This window comes from Carlito syrichta, unplaced genomic scaffold (assembly GCF_000164805.1).
Source record: "Carlito syrichta isolate Samal-C Ts95f unplaced genomic scaffold, Tarsius_syrichta-2.0.1 Scaffold301816, whole genome shotgun sequence".
In the NCBI taxonomy this organism is placed as follows: domain Eukaryota; kingdom Metazoa; phylum Chordata; class Mammalia; order Primates; family Tarsiidae; genus Carlito; species Carlito syrichta.
This window is the reverse complement of record NW_007245912.1, coordinates 263228-280652: the sequence shown is the minus strand read 5'-3', so window position 1 is coordinate 280652 and position 17425 is coordinate 263228. Positions and strand designations below refer to the sequence as shown.

At 37.2% G+C, this 17425-nt stretch overlaps 1 protein-coding gene across 2 annotated transcripts in view; it reads right to left on the bottom strand.

Annotated features, from left to right (window-relative positions):
• The window catches only part of ATM (ATM serine/threonine kinase), a 112841-nt gene extending 95667 nt beyond the window's left edge, over positions 1 to 17174 (bottom strand). The window contains exons 1-9 of one of the 2 annotated variants that reach the window (XM_008055297.2): positions 17106 to 17174; positions 14762 to 14863; positions 14568 to 14680; positions 12889 to 13034; positions 12184 to 12348; positions 6085 to 6250; positions 4893 to 5131; positions 3163 to 3326; positions 1270 to 1439 (exon numbers count right to left, since the gene is read on the bottom strand). In XM_008055297.2, coding sequence (XP_008053488.1) covers positions 1270 to 1439; positions 3163 to 3326; positions 4893 to 5131; positions 6085 to 6250; positions 12184 to 12348; positions 12889 to 13034; positions 14568 to 14680; positions 14762 to 14833 — 1235 coding nt within the window. In that variant the 5' untranslated portion in view covers positions 14834 to 14863; positions 17106 to 17174. Of the gene's footprint in view, positions 1 to 1269; positions 1440 to 3162; positions 3327 to 4892; positions 5132 to 6084; positions 6251 to 12183; positions 12349 to 12888; positions 13035 to 14567; positions 14681 to 14761; positions 14864 to 17105 lie in introns of those variants that run through there. The other variant, XM_021711019.1, reaches the window with a different exon arrangement.
• Positions 17175 to 17425: the final 251 nt, after the last annotated feature.

Sequence of the window (17425 nt, the reverse complement as noted above, 5' to 3'; positions counted from 1 at the left end):
AACATTCCTCTAAAACAAGAAAACAAAGAAGCCCAAAAGATCTTGGCATGAATTCATTTAATTTAGTAAATATTTGCTGTCAATTATCTAGAATGTGTGCTACATACAAATGGGAACCTTCCGATAATCATCTCTGTATCTCTAATGCTTGACACACAGCAGGTGTTCAACAAATAACTCTTGACTAAATGGACAAATTAAAGAATCTGAAATCGGCATTTCAACTGTATAAACATGAACTTAAAGCATGGGTATATAAATTAACATGCTTTTCCCCCACAAGTAAATTATATTTGATCAATCTATCAAAAGAGAATCGATCCCAAATTTTGCTATAGCCTATAAAGTCCTAACTGTCCTTATGCAAATTGCCTAACCTTTCTGGGTTTCAGTTTTTCTTTCAGTAAAACAAACAGGCTGAACTGAATAAAAACTAAATATCCTTACAAGACCTAATATTTTACAACTTTACAGAATTCCATAATTTATTTAATTATTTAAATATTTGTGAATCTTATATGTGAATAAAGAAGATAGAAAGAAATATAAACTTTTATCACAGCACAATGTCAAAATTATTCTGTGATTTCTTTTCTTTTTTTTTTTTGAGTTGGAGTCTCACTCTGTCACCCAGGCTGAAGTGCAGTGGCACGCTCCCGGCCACCACAACCTCGACCTGTCGGGCACTGGCAATCCTTCTGCCTCAGCCTTCCAAGTAGCTGAAAATACAGGTGCGTGCTACCACATCTAGCTAATTTTTTATTTATTGTACAGACAAGGTCTCGCCAAGTTTCCCACGGTGGTCTCAAACCCGTGGGCTTAGGCAATCCACTTGCTGTGGCCTCACAAAGTGCTGGGATGACAAGCTGAGCCACCGAGCACGGCCTATTCTGTGATTTCTTAGGGCGGTCTTTAATTTTTTCCTAACCTAATTCTATTAGAAGGTGCTATCATGCTAAAGTTTTCTGCTGAGGTGTACAATTCAGTGAATTCTATGAGGCAGACACTACTGATTGCCTACCAGACAGCCAGTCCCTCTTTTACCTGCTATGACAATATGATGAGGAAAAGGTGTCCCTGACCCTGGCCCTAGCAGGTGAGCCATTATGAGTTATCTCAACATGTCACAGCAGTTGCATTTCCCTCTGCTAGTAATTAGTTTGGGAACAGATAAATGACTTAGTTCTGGCCAATGTGATGAAAAAATTCTACTGAAAGTTTTCTGAGAAAAATAAATAACACTCAATGAGAAAAAAGATAACATTTTACCAAGGGACAAGATCAAAATCATTCTGTGACTTCTGAAGATGATCTTTTATTACTTCCCAGCCTAGTTCTATTTTCCTCCTTTTGACAGGTGCACTGTAATCACTAGATTCTTTTTGTGTAGTAGTGTAAGTCTGAGAAATTTCCAAGGATCTGGTATTTTCATTAAAAACCTGTAGAATAAAAAAAAAAAAAAAAAACCATTTTGTTTATTGTTCTTGTTTTCTAATAGTTCATTAGAAAAAAAATTCCTTCTCAAATTAAGATGCAGGAGCTTATAAAGCAAGAATAATAGATTATAGAAACATAAATATGATAACATAATAAGAAACAAATATTTTGCATGACAGTAATGGCACTCTTAGAAAGCAGATATTATCAAGTAATATATTAGTTTTATTTCCTGGGAACATTTACTAAAAGCACCAAGAATCTGAAAGTAAAGCAAAAATATATATTTTCAAAGGAATCAAATCCTTTTATTTATCATTAAAAAAATATTTAACAAAAGTGAAATTACTACCTAGGATATTAACCAAATTTCTGGGGGGGAAAAAGTTTTACTTAGAAAACATTAGGTCATCACCTAATAATGAGTAAGCAAAAGGTAGTATATCCATACAATTGAATATTATTCAGCTATAAAAAGGAATAAAGTACTCATGTTGCATTTCATAGTACAACATGGATGAATCTTGAAAACATGCTAAGCGAAAGAAACTAAACACAAAAGATCACATATTTTATAGTTCCACTTAAATGAAATGTTCGAAACAGGCAAATCCACAGAAACGGAAAAAGATTAGTAGCTGGTTTCCAGGAGTTAAGAGAATTGGGATTAAATGCTAAGAAGGTAGTTTTTTTTTTGTTTTTTGTTTTTTTTTGGTTTTTGGTTTTTTTTGAGTAATAATAATACTATGAAATTAGTGGTGCTGGTTGTACAACATAGAAAAATACTATAAGCCAGGCTGGGCATGGTGGCTTATGCCTATAATTCCAGCACTTTGGGAGGCAGAGATGAGAGGACTGCCTGAGTCCAAGGGTTTAAGACCAGCCCAGGCAACTTAGCAAGATCTCATCTCTACAGTAAACCAAAAAATTAGCTGGGCATGGTGGTGTACACCTGTAGTTCCAGCTACTTAGAAGGCTGAGGCAGAAGGATCGCCTGAGCCCAGCGGGCTGAGGCTGTGGTGGCCGTGAGTGTGCCATTGCACTTCAGCCTGGGCAACAGAGTGAAACTCTCACTCAAATTTTTAAAAAAGAAAAATACCGAAAATACTAAAAATTTTACACTTTAAAATAGTGAATTATGCTAAGTGAATTCTAGATCAATTTTTTTTTTTTGAATTGGAGTCTCACTCTGTCACCCAGACTGGAGTGCAGTGGCTGCTCCCGGCCACCGCAGCCTCGACCTGTTGGGCTCCGGCGATCCTTCTGCCTCAGCCTTCCAAGTAGCTGGAATTACAAGCATGTGCTACCACGCCCGGCTGATTTTTTTTATTTATTGTAGAGATGAGGTCTCGTTGCCCAGGTGAGTCTCGAACCCGTGGGCTCAGGCAATCCACTCACCTCAGCCTCCCAAAGGCGCGGGATTATAGGCTGAGCTACCGAGCCCGGCTTAGATCAATTTTAAAAAAGAAACATCAGGGTTAGGGTCACCTTATTTCCTATGAACAATCTTTTAAGAATAGAAAAGTCCATTATTAGTTTTCATGAAATCCATATCTGCAAAGCATTAACTTTTAAGAGAGTAATTTCAAGTATTTCTCATATTTTGAATGCAACAGTCTAAAAGTACAGAGTAATTTTATAGGGTTTTTATGAGAACACAAGTTTTTAAAGCCCAGTAAAAGAAAATTAACAGGAAATTTCAAAATATGGCATGACCTACTATACCTGGTGACAAATATCTGCCATCAATTCAATCAAATTTTCCTTGACAGCAATATTACGAGATCCTGAAGAATACTTTCCTCTACTTCCTATATGACTTATCTCATTGACTAGCAGGTCATATAAGTTGTATAAAATACTTTGCCATTTTATTGATTCATAAGCACCTGTAATAGAAAAAATTAAGATGTAATCTGTATACATACGCCGTCTGCACTGTCAACTCCCACCAAATTATTTAACTGTGAAGTTGTATCAACGCTAGAAGACATCTGGTCCAACCTTCCATTCAGTACTAATGCCTCTTCTGACGATATCCTTGCCAAACACTACTTCATATAGTGCCTATTTCACATTTAGGTAACTATTTGCTATAAATCTCTTCCATGCTCTGATCTAAAATCCACCTTTCTCTAATTTATTCTCTCCCCTTAGGCAAATACAATGAATATTTTTCCTCTTTCACGTGAAGACCAAGTTCTCTGTATGTCTTTTTTTCTCTAAGAGAAAACATCGCCACTTCCTTTAACTAGTGTACAGATGACAAGTACTCAACATCATCCATCATCTTTCCCAAGACACACTCCAGTCAGCTTATGTTCCTCCTAAAACGCTGACTCTACAAAATCTGGTGAACACAGTATTCCAGATGTGGTCTGATTAGTATGGGGAGCAAGAGGACCACTAATTTCCAAGGTACCATAGAATCTATTAACAAAGACTAAAAATACATTAGCTTTTCCAGCAGCCTTATCATCCTGCCTTTTTCAATTCTCTAAAAATGTAGTTGACTCAACCCCTAAACATATCCTATCATATGCCTGATCTTCACACTGGTGAAAGGAGCCAGGTAAAAGATGAAAAACTATAAAAAACCACCATTCTTTGATTTACAGTGGTTTCATAAACTACATATGTATATAGATAGCTACTGTTGATAAGAAGTGACCATAGAGTTTTCTCCCGTTTCAGCTGCTATTACTCTATGTGATATGCTGTCTCAATAAGGTCATTATACTAGCATGATTAGTTGTCCAGAGGCTAGTACAAACCCAAGGCAAGCGTAGACTGAGCATGAGGGAGCTCATTCAACTCCACTCAGTCAAGCTCCTAACTACCAAAAAGAACTACACCATCGGATCGACACCCTCTTGGTAAAAGACAAATGTAAAGGAATCGAGAAAAAGTAATTCATTTCTGGTTTTCCCAACAAACAGGGGCCTAGAGTAACTAGGAAGCTCAAGGCAGAACTTTCCCCTTTGCACCTCACCTTCCTATGAAAATGCTATGTACATATCGTCCTTAGGAACTGAAAAACCTGACCTGCTATTTTCAGTTCAATTTATCTATTTTTAATCTAATAAAAACAGTATGTGGATAAACAAGACCCTGCTTTCTCTAAATTCTTTCGCCCTATAGTGTGTGACAGACCTCTTATCTCCTAACCACTTATGCACAAGCAGCTCCTAGAGGGAACAGTGTCTCATATTTGTTTGTACTTCCCATAACACCTAACACTGTACTGAATAAATGGAAAGGCGCAATAGACTTTGCTACTACTGCTTCAAGTTCTAAAAACTGTGTGAAAAAGTCCTTATGACCAGCAGCAACATTATCAAGCAAAGTAATCCAGACTAAAGTCATATCCTCCTACAGAATACTAATTTCATACTTAATTAAGCCTCTATGTTTTAAGGAAGAAGAAAACTCAACAGTAAAAACATCATTTATACCTTCTTCTTGGGTTCTGGCTCCTTTTGGATGATGGATATAAATTTGGAGTTGAAATAATTCAATAATTACTTCTTTTAAGGAATCATTAAGTCTATGTTGAGTCCAAATATAAAGCAAGGTAGGGAGAATTTCATCTCCAAATTCACACACTCGTATTCGCAAGTTCACAGCCAAAGTCTTGAGGATGATAATAAGGGCTGCTAAGATATGATTCAGGCCTGCAGAGCTCTTTTCTTGTCTGTAACAGAAAACAAATCATCTCAACTTGGTAAAATGAGGTGAACAAACGGCATAAATTAAAGAACTAAGGAGCTGCACGCTGAAAGGGAAAACATCTAATTTTCAAACATTTTCAAAACTGGTCATTTAAAAAAAAATCATAGCAGTTCTACACAGCAACAGGAAATTAGTTCTTATTTGGTGCTGACATCACTTCTGTTATCTCTCCTTGCTGCCAAAACATTGTCTAAAAAATAAACAGATTTCTAACACATCATTTACAAATTGTTTTGCTTTATAAATCATGTAATGCCACACAAATGTATTGTATTTATACTTCCATATATGTTCCTATTTTAATTTATTCTCAGCATATCTGTCCCCAAAATGGAGAAAATGAAACTTAGCGAGTATTTAACTTCCCTTGTCATTAGAAGAGCAGGACAAGGCCAGGTGTGGTGGCTCACGCCTATAATCCCAGCACTTTGGGAGGCTGAGACGGGAGGACTGCCTGAACCCACGGGTTCAAGGCCAGCCAAGGCAACCTGACAAGACCTCAACTCTACAATAAATCAAAAAAACTAGCCAGGCATAGTGGCGCGTGCTTATGGTTCCAGCTACTTGGAAGGTTGAGGCAGAAGGATCACCTGAGTCCAGCAGGTCGAGGCTGCGGTGGCTGTGAGCATGTCACTGCACTCAAGCCTGGGTGACAGAGTGAGACTCCGAAGAGCAGGACAGATCTCCCACCCAGGAACACCATTTAGTGTTCTGCATATTGGATACACAGGAAGCGCTGGACTTGTCTCATCAGGAATCCACTAGTTCTATTATGATGGGTCAATGCTTTTTGAAAAGGCATTATTTTTAGTTACTGACCTAAAACATGGTCTTCCAAGACCTTGGTGTTTCAGTTACTAAATCTAAAATATGGTCAAATGAATTTCAAAACAAAACAAAGTGAGATTAAATTACCTTGAATACTGAATAGCCTTGGAAAAAAAATCCAAAAATTTGAAATTTAATCCATCAGTTTGCAAACAGCATCCTTCGGTCACAACATGAATTATTCTAGCCACTAAAACTCTATTAATGTCTTGTGAAGGTTTCAGATACAGCCTGAAGTACACAGAGAACAATTCTGAGAAAAAGATATATATTATTAATTACAATTTTTTAAAGTCAAAGCATACTAAATTAAATGTCTCAATTCAACATAAACATTCCATAATCCCATACAGACATGAATTTATATTTAAAACAGTAAAAGTACTCCATCAATATTTAATTTTACCTTATATAAAATTTCTTTAAGACAGGAACAACTACCAGCAGTAGACGGTGAAAGCACCAGTTTAAGAGCCAGACCTCAGATAAGCTACTTAACTTCTCTAAGCTTATATTTCTTCATCAAAGCACACTCCCCAGGTTTTCTTTTTATTAATGCTGTGTGATTAATAATATGCATAAGATGTGTTTGCAACTGTGAAGGGTATGAGATTTTACTCTACTTGTAACCTAAAAAATTAGGATGACGGTTTCATGGATGTTGGCAGAAGACATGGAATTCCTGATAGACAGTTATTTTCTCACAGGAATTATAGGAGCCAGACTACCTTCATTTCTGCACGAGTTCCCCAATCCCAGCAGCTACATAATGATACTAGACACAGTAAAAACAGTGGCCGGCTTCAGCAGAAACACTACAAGCTTTCTATAATGAATGAGCTGCAGGAAACCTGTTCTGGCTGGGCTCAGTGGCTCAGCCTGTAACCCCAGCACTTTGGGGAGTGAACTGCCTGAGCCCGCAGGTTAGAGACCAGTCTGGGCAACTTGGCAGGACCTCGTCTCTACCATAAAATAAAAAATTAGCCAGGCATGTTAGCGCGTGTCTGTAGTTCTGGCTACTTGGAAGGCTGAAGCAGAAGGATTGCCGCAGCCCAGCAGGTCGACATTGGAGTGCCACTGCACCCCAGCCAGGGTGACAGAGTGAGACTCAGACTCTTAAAAAAAAAAAAAAAGAAACCTGTCCTTTGTTCTGGAGGAAACCACCATCTCTATCTTCTATCTCTATTTTGTGATACAAACAGCCTTGAAAATACAGTCTGAAAAAAAAGCAACCAGTGGGTCTGTTTGCAAGATGTGCAGAACACAAAATGCTTTGAGAATTATCTGCCTACGCAATGAAAAGCAAAGTTTTCAATAAAGGGTTTTCTTCCCATTAAGAGATAAACACACTCTATCAAAGATTTATTTCTTCCTTTCCAATCTGTATGTCTCTTATTTTTCTTGCCTGACTGCCTTGGCTAGATTCTCTACTATAATGTTGGACAGTGGTAGACAGAATGGACAACTTTACCTTGTTTCCAATTTGTCTTATGAAAGGTATGGAATTATGGATTCAATTTCTTTAACGGCTACAGGGCTTCAAATGATCTATTTCATATTGAGTGAGTTTTGATAGTGTGTGGTTCTGAGGCATCAGTTCACTTAAATTAAGTTAAATTAATGTGCATACCATTGTTCATATTGTTTTCTTATTATCTTTTTAATAACTGTAGGGTTTGCAATTGAATACATTTCTAATATCAATAATTTGTGGCTTCTCACTCTCTCCTTTTTTAAAGAGACAGGGTCTCATTATGTTGCCCAGGCTGGATTTCAAATCCTGGGCTTAAATAATCCTACCTCAGTCTATCAAGTCATGAAAAAACATGGAGGACCCTTAAATGCATATTACTAAATGAAAGACACCAATCTGAAAAGGGTATGGTCACAACAGAATGTAAAATCACTGGTATAATTTCAACTATAGTCATGTATTGCATAACTACATTTTGGTCAGTGATGAATCTCATATAAAAAGGTGGTACCTTAAGATTATAATGAACTGGAAAATTCCTATTGACTAGTGACATTGTAGACATCACAACACTGTAGCACAATGCATTATTAATGGTTTGTGGTGATGTTGGTATAAACAAACCCACTTTGCTGATAGTTAAATTAAAATACGGCACATAAAATTATGTATAGCATACAATCACTGACAATGATAATAAATGTTACTAGTTTTAGTGAATACTACACTATACTTTTTGTTATTTTCCAGTATATTCCTTCTACTTCTTAACTGTAAAACAGCCTCAGACAGGTTCTTTAGTAGATATTCCAGAAGAAAGCACTGTCATCATAGAAGATGAAAGCTCCATGTGTGTTATTGCCCCTGAAGCCCTTACAGTGGGACCAGGGTAGAGGTGGAAGACAGTGGTATTAATGATCCTGACCCTGAATAGGCCTAGGCTAATGTGTGTGTTTGTGGCTTTGTTTTTATTTAAAAAGTTTAAAAAGTTAAAAATATAGAAAAAAGAAAAAATCTTATAAAATGAAGACATTAAGAAAAAATATTTTTGTATGGCTGTACAAAGTGCATTTTAAGTCAAGAATTATTACAGAAAAGTCAAAAAAGTTTTTAAAAATTAAAAAGTTTACACAGCAAAAAAGTTACAGAAAGCTAAAGTCAGTGTAGCATAAGTAAACAGTGTCTATAAAATCTACAGTAGTATACATTAATGTCCTAGGCCTTCCCATCCACTCACCATTCACTCACTACTGATTCACCCAGAACAACTTCCAGTCCTCCAAGTTCTATTCATGGTAAATGCTCCATACAGGTGTACGTTTTGATCTTTTATACCATGCTTTTTAGCATACCTTTTCTGTGTTTCGATACACAAATACCACTGTGTTACAACTGCCTACAGTATTCAGTACAGTAACATGCTGTACGGGTTTGTAGTCTAAGAGCAAGAGGCTGTACCATCTAGGTTTGTATAAGTACTCCTTATGATGTTTGCACAAGGATGAAAATACCTAATGACAAGCTACGCAGACTATATCCCCATAGTTATGTGGCAGTTAACTGTATATGACATTCTGGAAAAGGCCAAGTCAACTCGATGGTAAAAAGATCAGTGGTTCCCAAAGACTAGGAGGGTTAAGGAGGGATGAATAGGTAAAGCACACAGGCTTTTTCTGGCACTGAAATAATTCTGTATTAAACTAAAATAATGAATACATGCTACTATTCTACCCTAAAGGAAAAAAGTCCTCAACACATAAAGAAAGATTTTTTTTTTTAATGTCAATATATTTGTCAAAACCCATAAAATATGCAACACCAAGAGTGAAGCCTAAAGTAAACTACGGACTACAGGTAATAAAAGCAAATCTCCTAGTGGAGATTCACTGACTGTAACAAATATATACTGCTATGAGATGCCAATAGAAGGGAATATTGTACATGTATGGAGTTAGGGAGTGGATGAGAACGCTCAGTACTTTCTACTCAGTTTTACAGTAAACTTAAAACTGCTTTAAAAAATAAAAACTGGGCGGGAGTGGTGGCGCATGCCTATAACCACAGCACTTTGGGAGGCCGAGGTTAGAGGATTGCCTGAGCCCATGGGTTTAAGAACAGCCTGGGCAACTTGGCAAGACCACATCTCTACAATAAATAAAAAAATTAGCTGGGTATGGTGGTATGCGTCTGTAGTTCCAGCTACTTGGGAGGCTGAGGCGGAAGGATCACCTGAGCCCAGCAAGTCAGGTCTGAGGTGGCTGTGGGCGTGCCACTGCATTCCATCCTGGGTGATAGAGTGAGACTGACTCAAAAAAAATAAATAAATAAAATCGACCAGGCACGGTGGCTCAGCCTGTAATCCCAGCACTTTGGGAGGCCAAGGTGAGAGGATTGCCTGAGCCTGGGGGTTCGAGACCAGCCTGGGCTACTTGGTAAGACCTGGTCTCTACAATAAACCACAAAAACTAGCCATGCGTGATGGTGTGCGTCTGTAGTTCCTACTACTTGGAAGGCTGAGGTAGAAGGATCACCTAAACCCAGCAGGCTTGAGGCTGTGGTGGCCATGAGCATGCCACTGCACTCCGGTCTGGGCAACAAGAGACTCCAACTCAAAAACAAAAATAAAGAATAAAAATTATTTTTTAAAAGAAGTTTGGAAACCACTGGGTTGTAGAAACTGAAAAATTCCCAGTGCAGCTTGAGCACAGAAATGAGAAAAATCGGAGTGAGCTTTTGTTAAGGCAAATAGGTAGGCAGAAGCAAAATTATGCAGAGCTTTCAAGGCCTGGAAAATGAATTCGTATTTTATACTAGTTGTACAGGGAAGCTATTGAGTGCTTTTAACTTTTCCTCCTCCTACCTTTTTAGAAAAGCTATCTGCTTCCTTGGGCCAATGCTAGGGCTCTTACTTTGGAACTCTTTCTTCACAATCACCATCTCTACCAAATATATATATTTTGAGCTTAGACTTCACTTCTTTCATGGAGTTCTCACCTAAGCAAGTTTTAGAGAAGGAAGCTAAGCAAAAAAAAGTATTTTGACAAAAAGGCTGATTATAAGAAGTAACATTCTCAAAAAAAAATGACAAAGGTTAAAAAAAAAAGTAACAGTAGTTAAAAAAAGTGTTTCAGAGAATATATTATGTGACAGACTCATAGTAAGAAGACTAGAGGAAAGGAAGGAGTGTCTTTATTTCAGTGACAGCCATGGTTACAAGTGACAATCTAAAATGCCCAAATATCCTAAGATGATTAGCCAGCCATACTGGGGAACGATCTTGCTGAGTATCCTAGCTACCTCTTGCCCATTCTCCAAAGGCTGCCGCAGGCTTGTTGAGAGCCCTGATTTGGACACAGCCTGCCTTGTGTTCAGAGCAACATCAAAGGCACCAAATGACTCCTAAGAAATCAGTTCAATGTAGGTGTAAGGGCACTGATTGGCTGGTGGTTTTATGGTTCACATGTATCTCATTTTGAAATAATAAACTGGCAATAAGGAATACAGACAAATGTCTTAGTTGACAAAGCTGAGCCTAAATACTTTTCTTTTTTCTTTTTTTTTTTTTTTGAGTAGGAGAGTAGGGAGTCGCACCCTGTCGCCCAGGCTGGAGTACAGCAGCACACTCATAGCTACCGCAGCCGTGACCTGCTTGGCTCAGGTGATCCTTCTGCCTCAGCCTTCCAAGTAGCTGGAACCACAGGTGTGCACTGTAGAGACAAGGTCTCATCAACTTGCCCAGGCTAGTCTTGAACCCCTTGGACTTAGGCATTCCTCTCACCTCAGCCTCTCAAAGTGCTGAGATTACAGGCATGAGCCACCGCACCTGGCCTAAATACTTTTCAAAAGCATTTTTTTTTGTTTTGAAAAGAAAAAGTTTCTAAATTTCTAGAGTGGGAGAATTAGAAAGCTCTGGCATCTAGTTTCAAGCCACCTTGATAACGCTAAAACCCACTTTCACCTATCCTCAGAACCAGAAATGCTACACTTTTAAAATCAATAAACTGAAATACTACAGTCTCTGATCTCAACTTCCTGCCTCTGTGGTATCTCAGTACTATCAACTCACTTGCTTATCAACTGGCAACAACACCAGATTCCTCCCTAGCATCCGCTCTACATATCTAGTGAGTCACTGGGTCCTTATACTCTCTTCTAATACATTCTGTTCTTACACATTTGATTTCCACTACCTTACCAGTAGCTGCTGTCTAACCCAATGGTCACTTTTGTCTTATCCTTTCTACAACACTTAAAGTATAGACCCACACCCCTTCAAATCTGAAACTCTCTTGCTTTCACTTTCATGATACTTCTCTCTCACAGTTTTCTCCTTTCAACCTTAATCATAGTTGAGTTTAAATGTCACTATTTTGTGTACCCACTGCATCCATTCATATCTATATCATATTCATTACAATCTCTGATTCATGTGTTTGTTTGTTTTTTTCTGCCACTGCCAACTCCTTGAGCACAGGAGTGGCATCTTTCAACTCTGTAATTCTAGTTCTGATGGCAGGCACCTAACATATTAGTGAGTTAATTCAAGAGGTACATAATTAATGAAAGTTAAGGGTCAGATTCTATAACCATATAAGTTTACTAAAGTATTGTTAAACTGTGAGGTCATCAGGGGGATACAGAAAGACTCTGAGTGCTTTTTGGCGAAATTTCCTTTCATAAGGAAAAATTCACAAACAACCTTCAAAACATACCTTGCCACTGTTGCTGAGATATTTCACACCAGTATTTTCTCACAGAAAGTATATCTTTGAGTAGTATGTTGCTATAATCCGCTCCATAAACGGCACCATTTGATGAATCCTTCACTGTATCCATGATATAATTCAAGAGTTCTTGACATTTTAGCCTAGGTGCTCCTGTTTAAAAATAAAATAAACAAATAAAAACATAAATCTTAACAAAAACAGGACACTTAGAATGGCTATTATTTAAACAACTCCACTTGGGAAATTACTATTAATTAATCTTCTCATAAAGCAGGGACTTACAAACTATAGCCCACAAGCAAAAGTCAGCTAGTTGTCTGTTTCTGTAAATAAAGTTTTACTGGAACAGTCAACTCCATTCATTTACTTATTGTCTATGGCTGCTTTTGTGCTAAAACAGCAGAGCTGAGTAACTGAGATTGAGACAACTATATGGTCCAAAACTCAAAAACAATTAATATCTGGCCCTTTTACAGAAAAAAATTTGCCAGTCCCTGTAGGAATATATAGCAAAAACAATCATTCTTAAACAACTGTGTCTTTAATAATTCAAAACTTCTGGCATTAGACCAAGAATGATCCACAGATAGATATATACACTAGCACTCAACTTTTATCATACCATATTCAGATTGAACTCATGCAACAGTAACCTATTAAGCCATTTATTTATAATATAACATCACTTACTTTTATTTGCACATTTGATAAAGTATTTGACCAAACTACTAATTTCTTGCATCTTTTTCTGCCTGGCAGCTTGTGTTGAGGCTGATATATTTGGTCTTGGTATTCGCAGACATTCTGTTTCTTTCTGAATATATTTCTGTAAAAATCTTCAAGAAAACAAAATACAACTTCAGAAACTCATTAAATGCTCAAATTACAGAAATTTCTAAAAGTCCTTCATGACATCACAAAGAGCATATTTTAAACTACATTGCTTTGATAAATATACCAACTAAATGAAACAAATAAAACAATTAAATCGCTCTTTCGAGGTTTAGCTCCTATAGAACCAATTTAATGTGTGGGCTACAAAGCTCTTAATCTTACATGATTCTGTACTGGTTTCTTAATTTGTCATTAAGAGCTCACAATGCTAGTAAGGGCTCTCTCAATTCTCTCACCTCTTCCTGTTATTCAGTATATGATCTACTACCACTTTCCTAGGCAGCTGGTAATGTTTCTAGCTTTAAATGAGGCCTGCCTAGAAGATATTCATGACTAGCCAGGAGTGACAGGTGCATATTTTGCCTACCCGATCAGCTTATACAAAACAGTATTCCTCTTCAAATAGTAGCTGTATTTATGGTATCTAAAATAAACTAAGTAGCCAGAGGAAAAGAAGTATGCGCTTTTCGTGTCATTCAAATTTTTAACAATCTAGTACCAAATAGGAGCTTAAAAATAAAATAAATTATCTGTTCTGAACACTCAAGGACAATTAAATACTCAGATACTTCCTCTTGACTATAAATGTTACTTCAAGTTTATTTAATACTCTCATGTTTCCTAAGCCTTACAATCTGTTTTTAGTTATAAATGGACTCTGTGGTTGAAAATTATGTCTCAATGTAAAAATGCATCAATACGGTCTGGCACTCCTATTCACCAATCAGTTGTGTCTCTTCATTGCTTGAGTTTGTTTTTTAACAATTCATAGGGAAGTACTCTAATCTTTCTTTTACTTGTTTTATTACAATTTAACACATAGTAGTTACTTACAATCACAACAACATTTTAAGGTAATAGCTAAACATTTATTATAACTTGTTTTCTCTAATTTGAAATAAAGGCTGATGAACTAATGATATAAAAGGAATTATCTCTCAATTTTGAGTGAGATATGTCTAAGTCATTTTATTAAACAAGTGAATTTAAACTTTCTACATGAACAGCCTTTAAAAATTGTTTTGGCTAAATATCAAGTGCCAAATTCCTATGCAACACACAATGATCCACAGGGAGCAAAGATAAGTGAGACTTACACTCAAAAATAATATCACAATTAAAATAAAGAGAAAATCCGGGCTCGGTGGCTCAGCCTGTAATCCCGCGCATTTGGGAGGCTGAGGTGAGTGGATTGCCTAAGCCCGCGGGTTCGAGACTCGCCTGGGCAGCGAGACCTCATCTCACAATAAATCAAAAAATCAGCTGGGTGTGGTAGCGCATGCCTATAATTCCGGCTACTTGGAAGGCTGAGGCGGAAGGATCGCCGGAGTCCAGCAGGTCGAGGCTGCGGTGGCCGGGAGCGGCCACTGCACTCCAGTCTGGGCAACAGAGTGAGACTCCAACTCAAAAAAAAAAAAAAAGAAAAGAAAAGAAAGAGAAAAACGAAGACAGTTAAAAAAATTTGAATAAAATACCTAAAAACAGCATCCCAATTCAAATATTTTCCTTGTTTAGAATCTGAATATCGATCTAAATACTGAATTATTTCAGGATCTCGAATCAGGCGCTTAAAATTCTCAACTTCTTTCTGAAAATAAAAAAGAGACAATAATGAGTTATTAATCACACGCTTGTTTCAAGGAAAGACTGAACTTAAGTAATTTACTACCTTTCGTTCTGTAGCTCTATCATGTTCTAGGTGACGGCAGCAAATCAGCAGATCATTAAGTGCTAGACTCATGGTTCACAATTTCAGAACACACATCAATGTCTGTAAAAAATATATATATATAAAAGAATTTTAGACTATAGTATTAATATGTAGTTAGCTCTAACTGTACAACCAGAAGCACATTCTGATTAAAGGACAATGTTTTTCCTTAACATTTCCATACATGAGATTTAAAAAAAAAAAATATATATATATATATATAAAATACTTAAGACCTTAAGACAAAAACAAAAAAACCCAATCTGAACTTCTGGAAATGAAAAACTCATTTAGGAAAGTACAAAATGCAGTGTAAAGTTTTAACAGTAGACTGGACCAAGTAGAAGAAAGGATCTTAGAACGTGAAGACAAGGCCTTTGAACTAGTCCAATCAGATGACAATAAAGAATAAAAAATTAAGAGAGTCCAACAAAGTCTCCAAGAAATGTGGGATTATGTAAAACATCCAAACCTAAGAATAATAGGTGTTCCTGAGGAAGAAGAAAACGCAACAAAAATAGGTTCAAAAAATCCATTTGAGGGAATAATTGAAGAAAATGTCCCTTGCATTGTCAGAGGCTTAAACCAAATACTGCACGTTCTCACTTATATGCAGTAGCTAACAGTCTGCAAAGGCATAAAGAATAGTATAAGGACATTAGAGATTCAGAGGGGGAAAATGGAAAGAGAGGGAGAGATAAAAAAATTACCTATCAGATACTATACAATGTGCACTAATAGGGGGGTGACATGTACACTTAAAGCCCAGACTTCTTCACCATTATATAAAAGCAGCCGTGTAACCAAAAATCATTTGTACCGGTATAGCTATTAAACATAATTCTTTTAAATAAATAAATAAATATAGAAATGAAAGATGAATGGAAAATAACTAGGAAAATAATAAGGAAAGGAGTACTTAAGGATTTAACACTGACCATGAACTACTGAAAAGCACCCTTGCTTGTATGTTGTGTAGTGCTTATGTATGTATTAAAAAAAAGAGAAAACTTTCCAAAAGCTTTTGTTACTTACGCTTTGAAACTGATATGTAGGATGTTACCAAAGGTAGTAAGCTTTGCCTATCACTTGCATCTCAACTGGCATTAAGGTTCTCATTTAATGCATAACATCAGAAGGAAAATTATATTCCTGTTTTAAAAGGAAATGAAGGAAATTCTATACTACGGTGATATCCCTTGCGAATGTCATTATTTTACCATATTTTACTATGCCTTGATTCCACTACAGTAGCTCTCCCCCTTTCAGTTTTTCTGATATAATTCAGAAAGACTTTTGATATCCTTGAAAAAAAAATCTAATAAGAACAGAATTCTCCTTTACTATATCTGATTTCACCCTATATACAATGAAGCTCCATTTTTATGGAACTATGTTTGTAAACAGAGAAAAACATACATATGTATGTATGAGGGGGTACCCCCCAAAAAAAATGAAAGGATTTTTTTGGAGGGAAGACCCTTGTAGTACAGGCTTCTCCGCTAGCTAAGTGTTCTAGGAACCCATTGGCCTCAGTGTACCAGTTAGCGTTGTGAAAGCTTGCATTCGGCTTCAGTGACTTTTTTGGAGAGTCTTTCAATGTGATTGCCCATTTCAGGACAGGCAATTTACAAGCACACTGGCCCACACTGCACTGAGTGATCAGTTTTTGACCAAAACTGGCATGACCCCCATGTCCCACTCTCCCTATTCACCCAGTATCACCCCAGCAACTTTTTGTTTCCCCAATGAAACAAGTTCTCAAAGGGAAACGTTTTGTCCATGTGAAAGAGGTGAAACAAAAAACAGCAGAAGCACTACAAGGCATCAAGTTCAAAACTGCTTAAAAACTGTTTTGAGCAGTGCGAAAAGCAGCTTGATGGGGGTACTACATCAAACGAAGAATACTCTGACTGAGATTTAAACACGTAAAAATAAGCCAGATGTGGTGGCTCACGCCTGTAATACCGGCATTTTGGAAGGCGGAGGTGAGAGGATTGCTGGAGTCGAGGGGTTTGAGACCAGCCTGGACAACTTGGTTAGACCTCGTCTCTACAATAAATAAAAAAATTATCCGGGTGTGGCGGCACATGCCTGTGGTTCCAGCTACTTGGAAGGCTGAGGTGGAAGGATCGCCTAAGTCCGGCAGGTAGAGGCTGCAGTGGCCATGAGTGAGCAACTGCACTCCAGCCTGGGTGACAGAGTGAAACTCCTACTTAAAAAAAAAAAAAAAAGGTAAGAATAAATAATTTTTCATAAATTCCAGGTTTTGGGGGGTCCCCAAGTATATATCTACACATACCTATATATCATGATGAAAAAACGTGGAAAAAGTCCTTTTCCCATCCATCCATCTAAATTCTACTCGATCTTTCCAGGTGAAGTATGTTTCTCAGTCCATTTAATCTCACAGAATCTCAAAATTGGGAGGAACAAAGAGACCACATCCACTCTTCCTACAAAGGAAAGAATCTCTTACAAAACTGTTTTCCTGTCTTTAAACACCCTCACTGAGAGCAGACTACCCATTTCATTAGGAGAAAACTCTAATTCTCTTCTCCATTTGTATTCATTGGTGATTCTTCTGACTGCCTTATCACTATTACAACCTCCACCTTACTC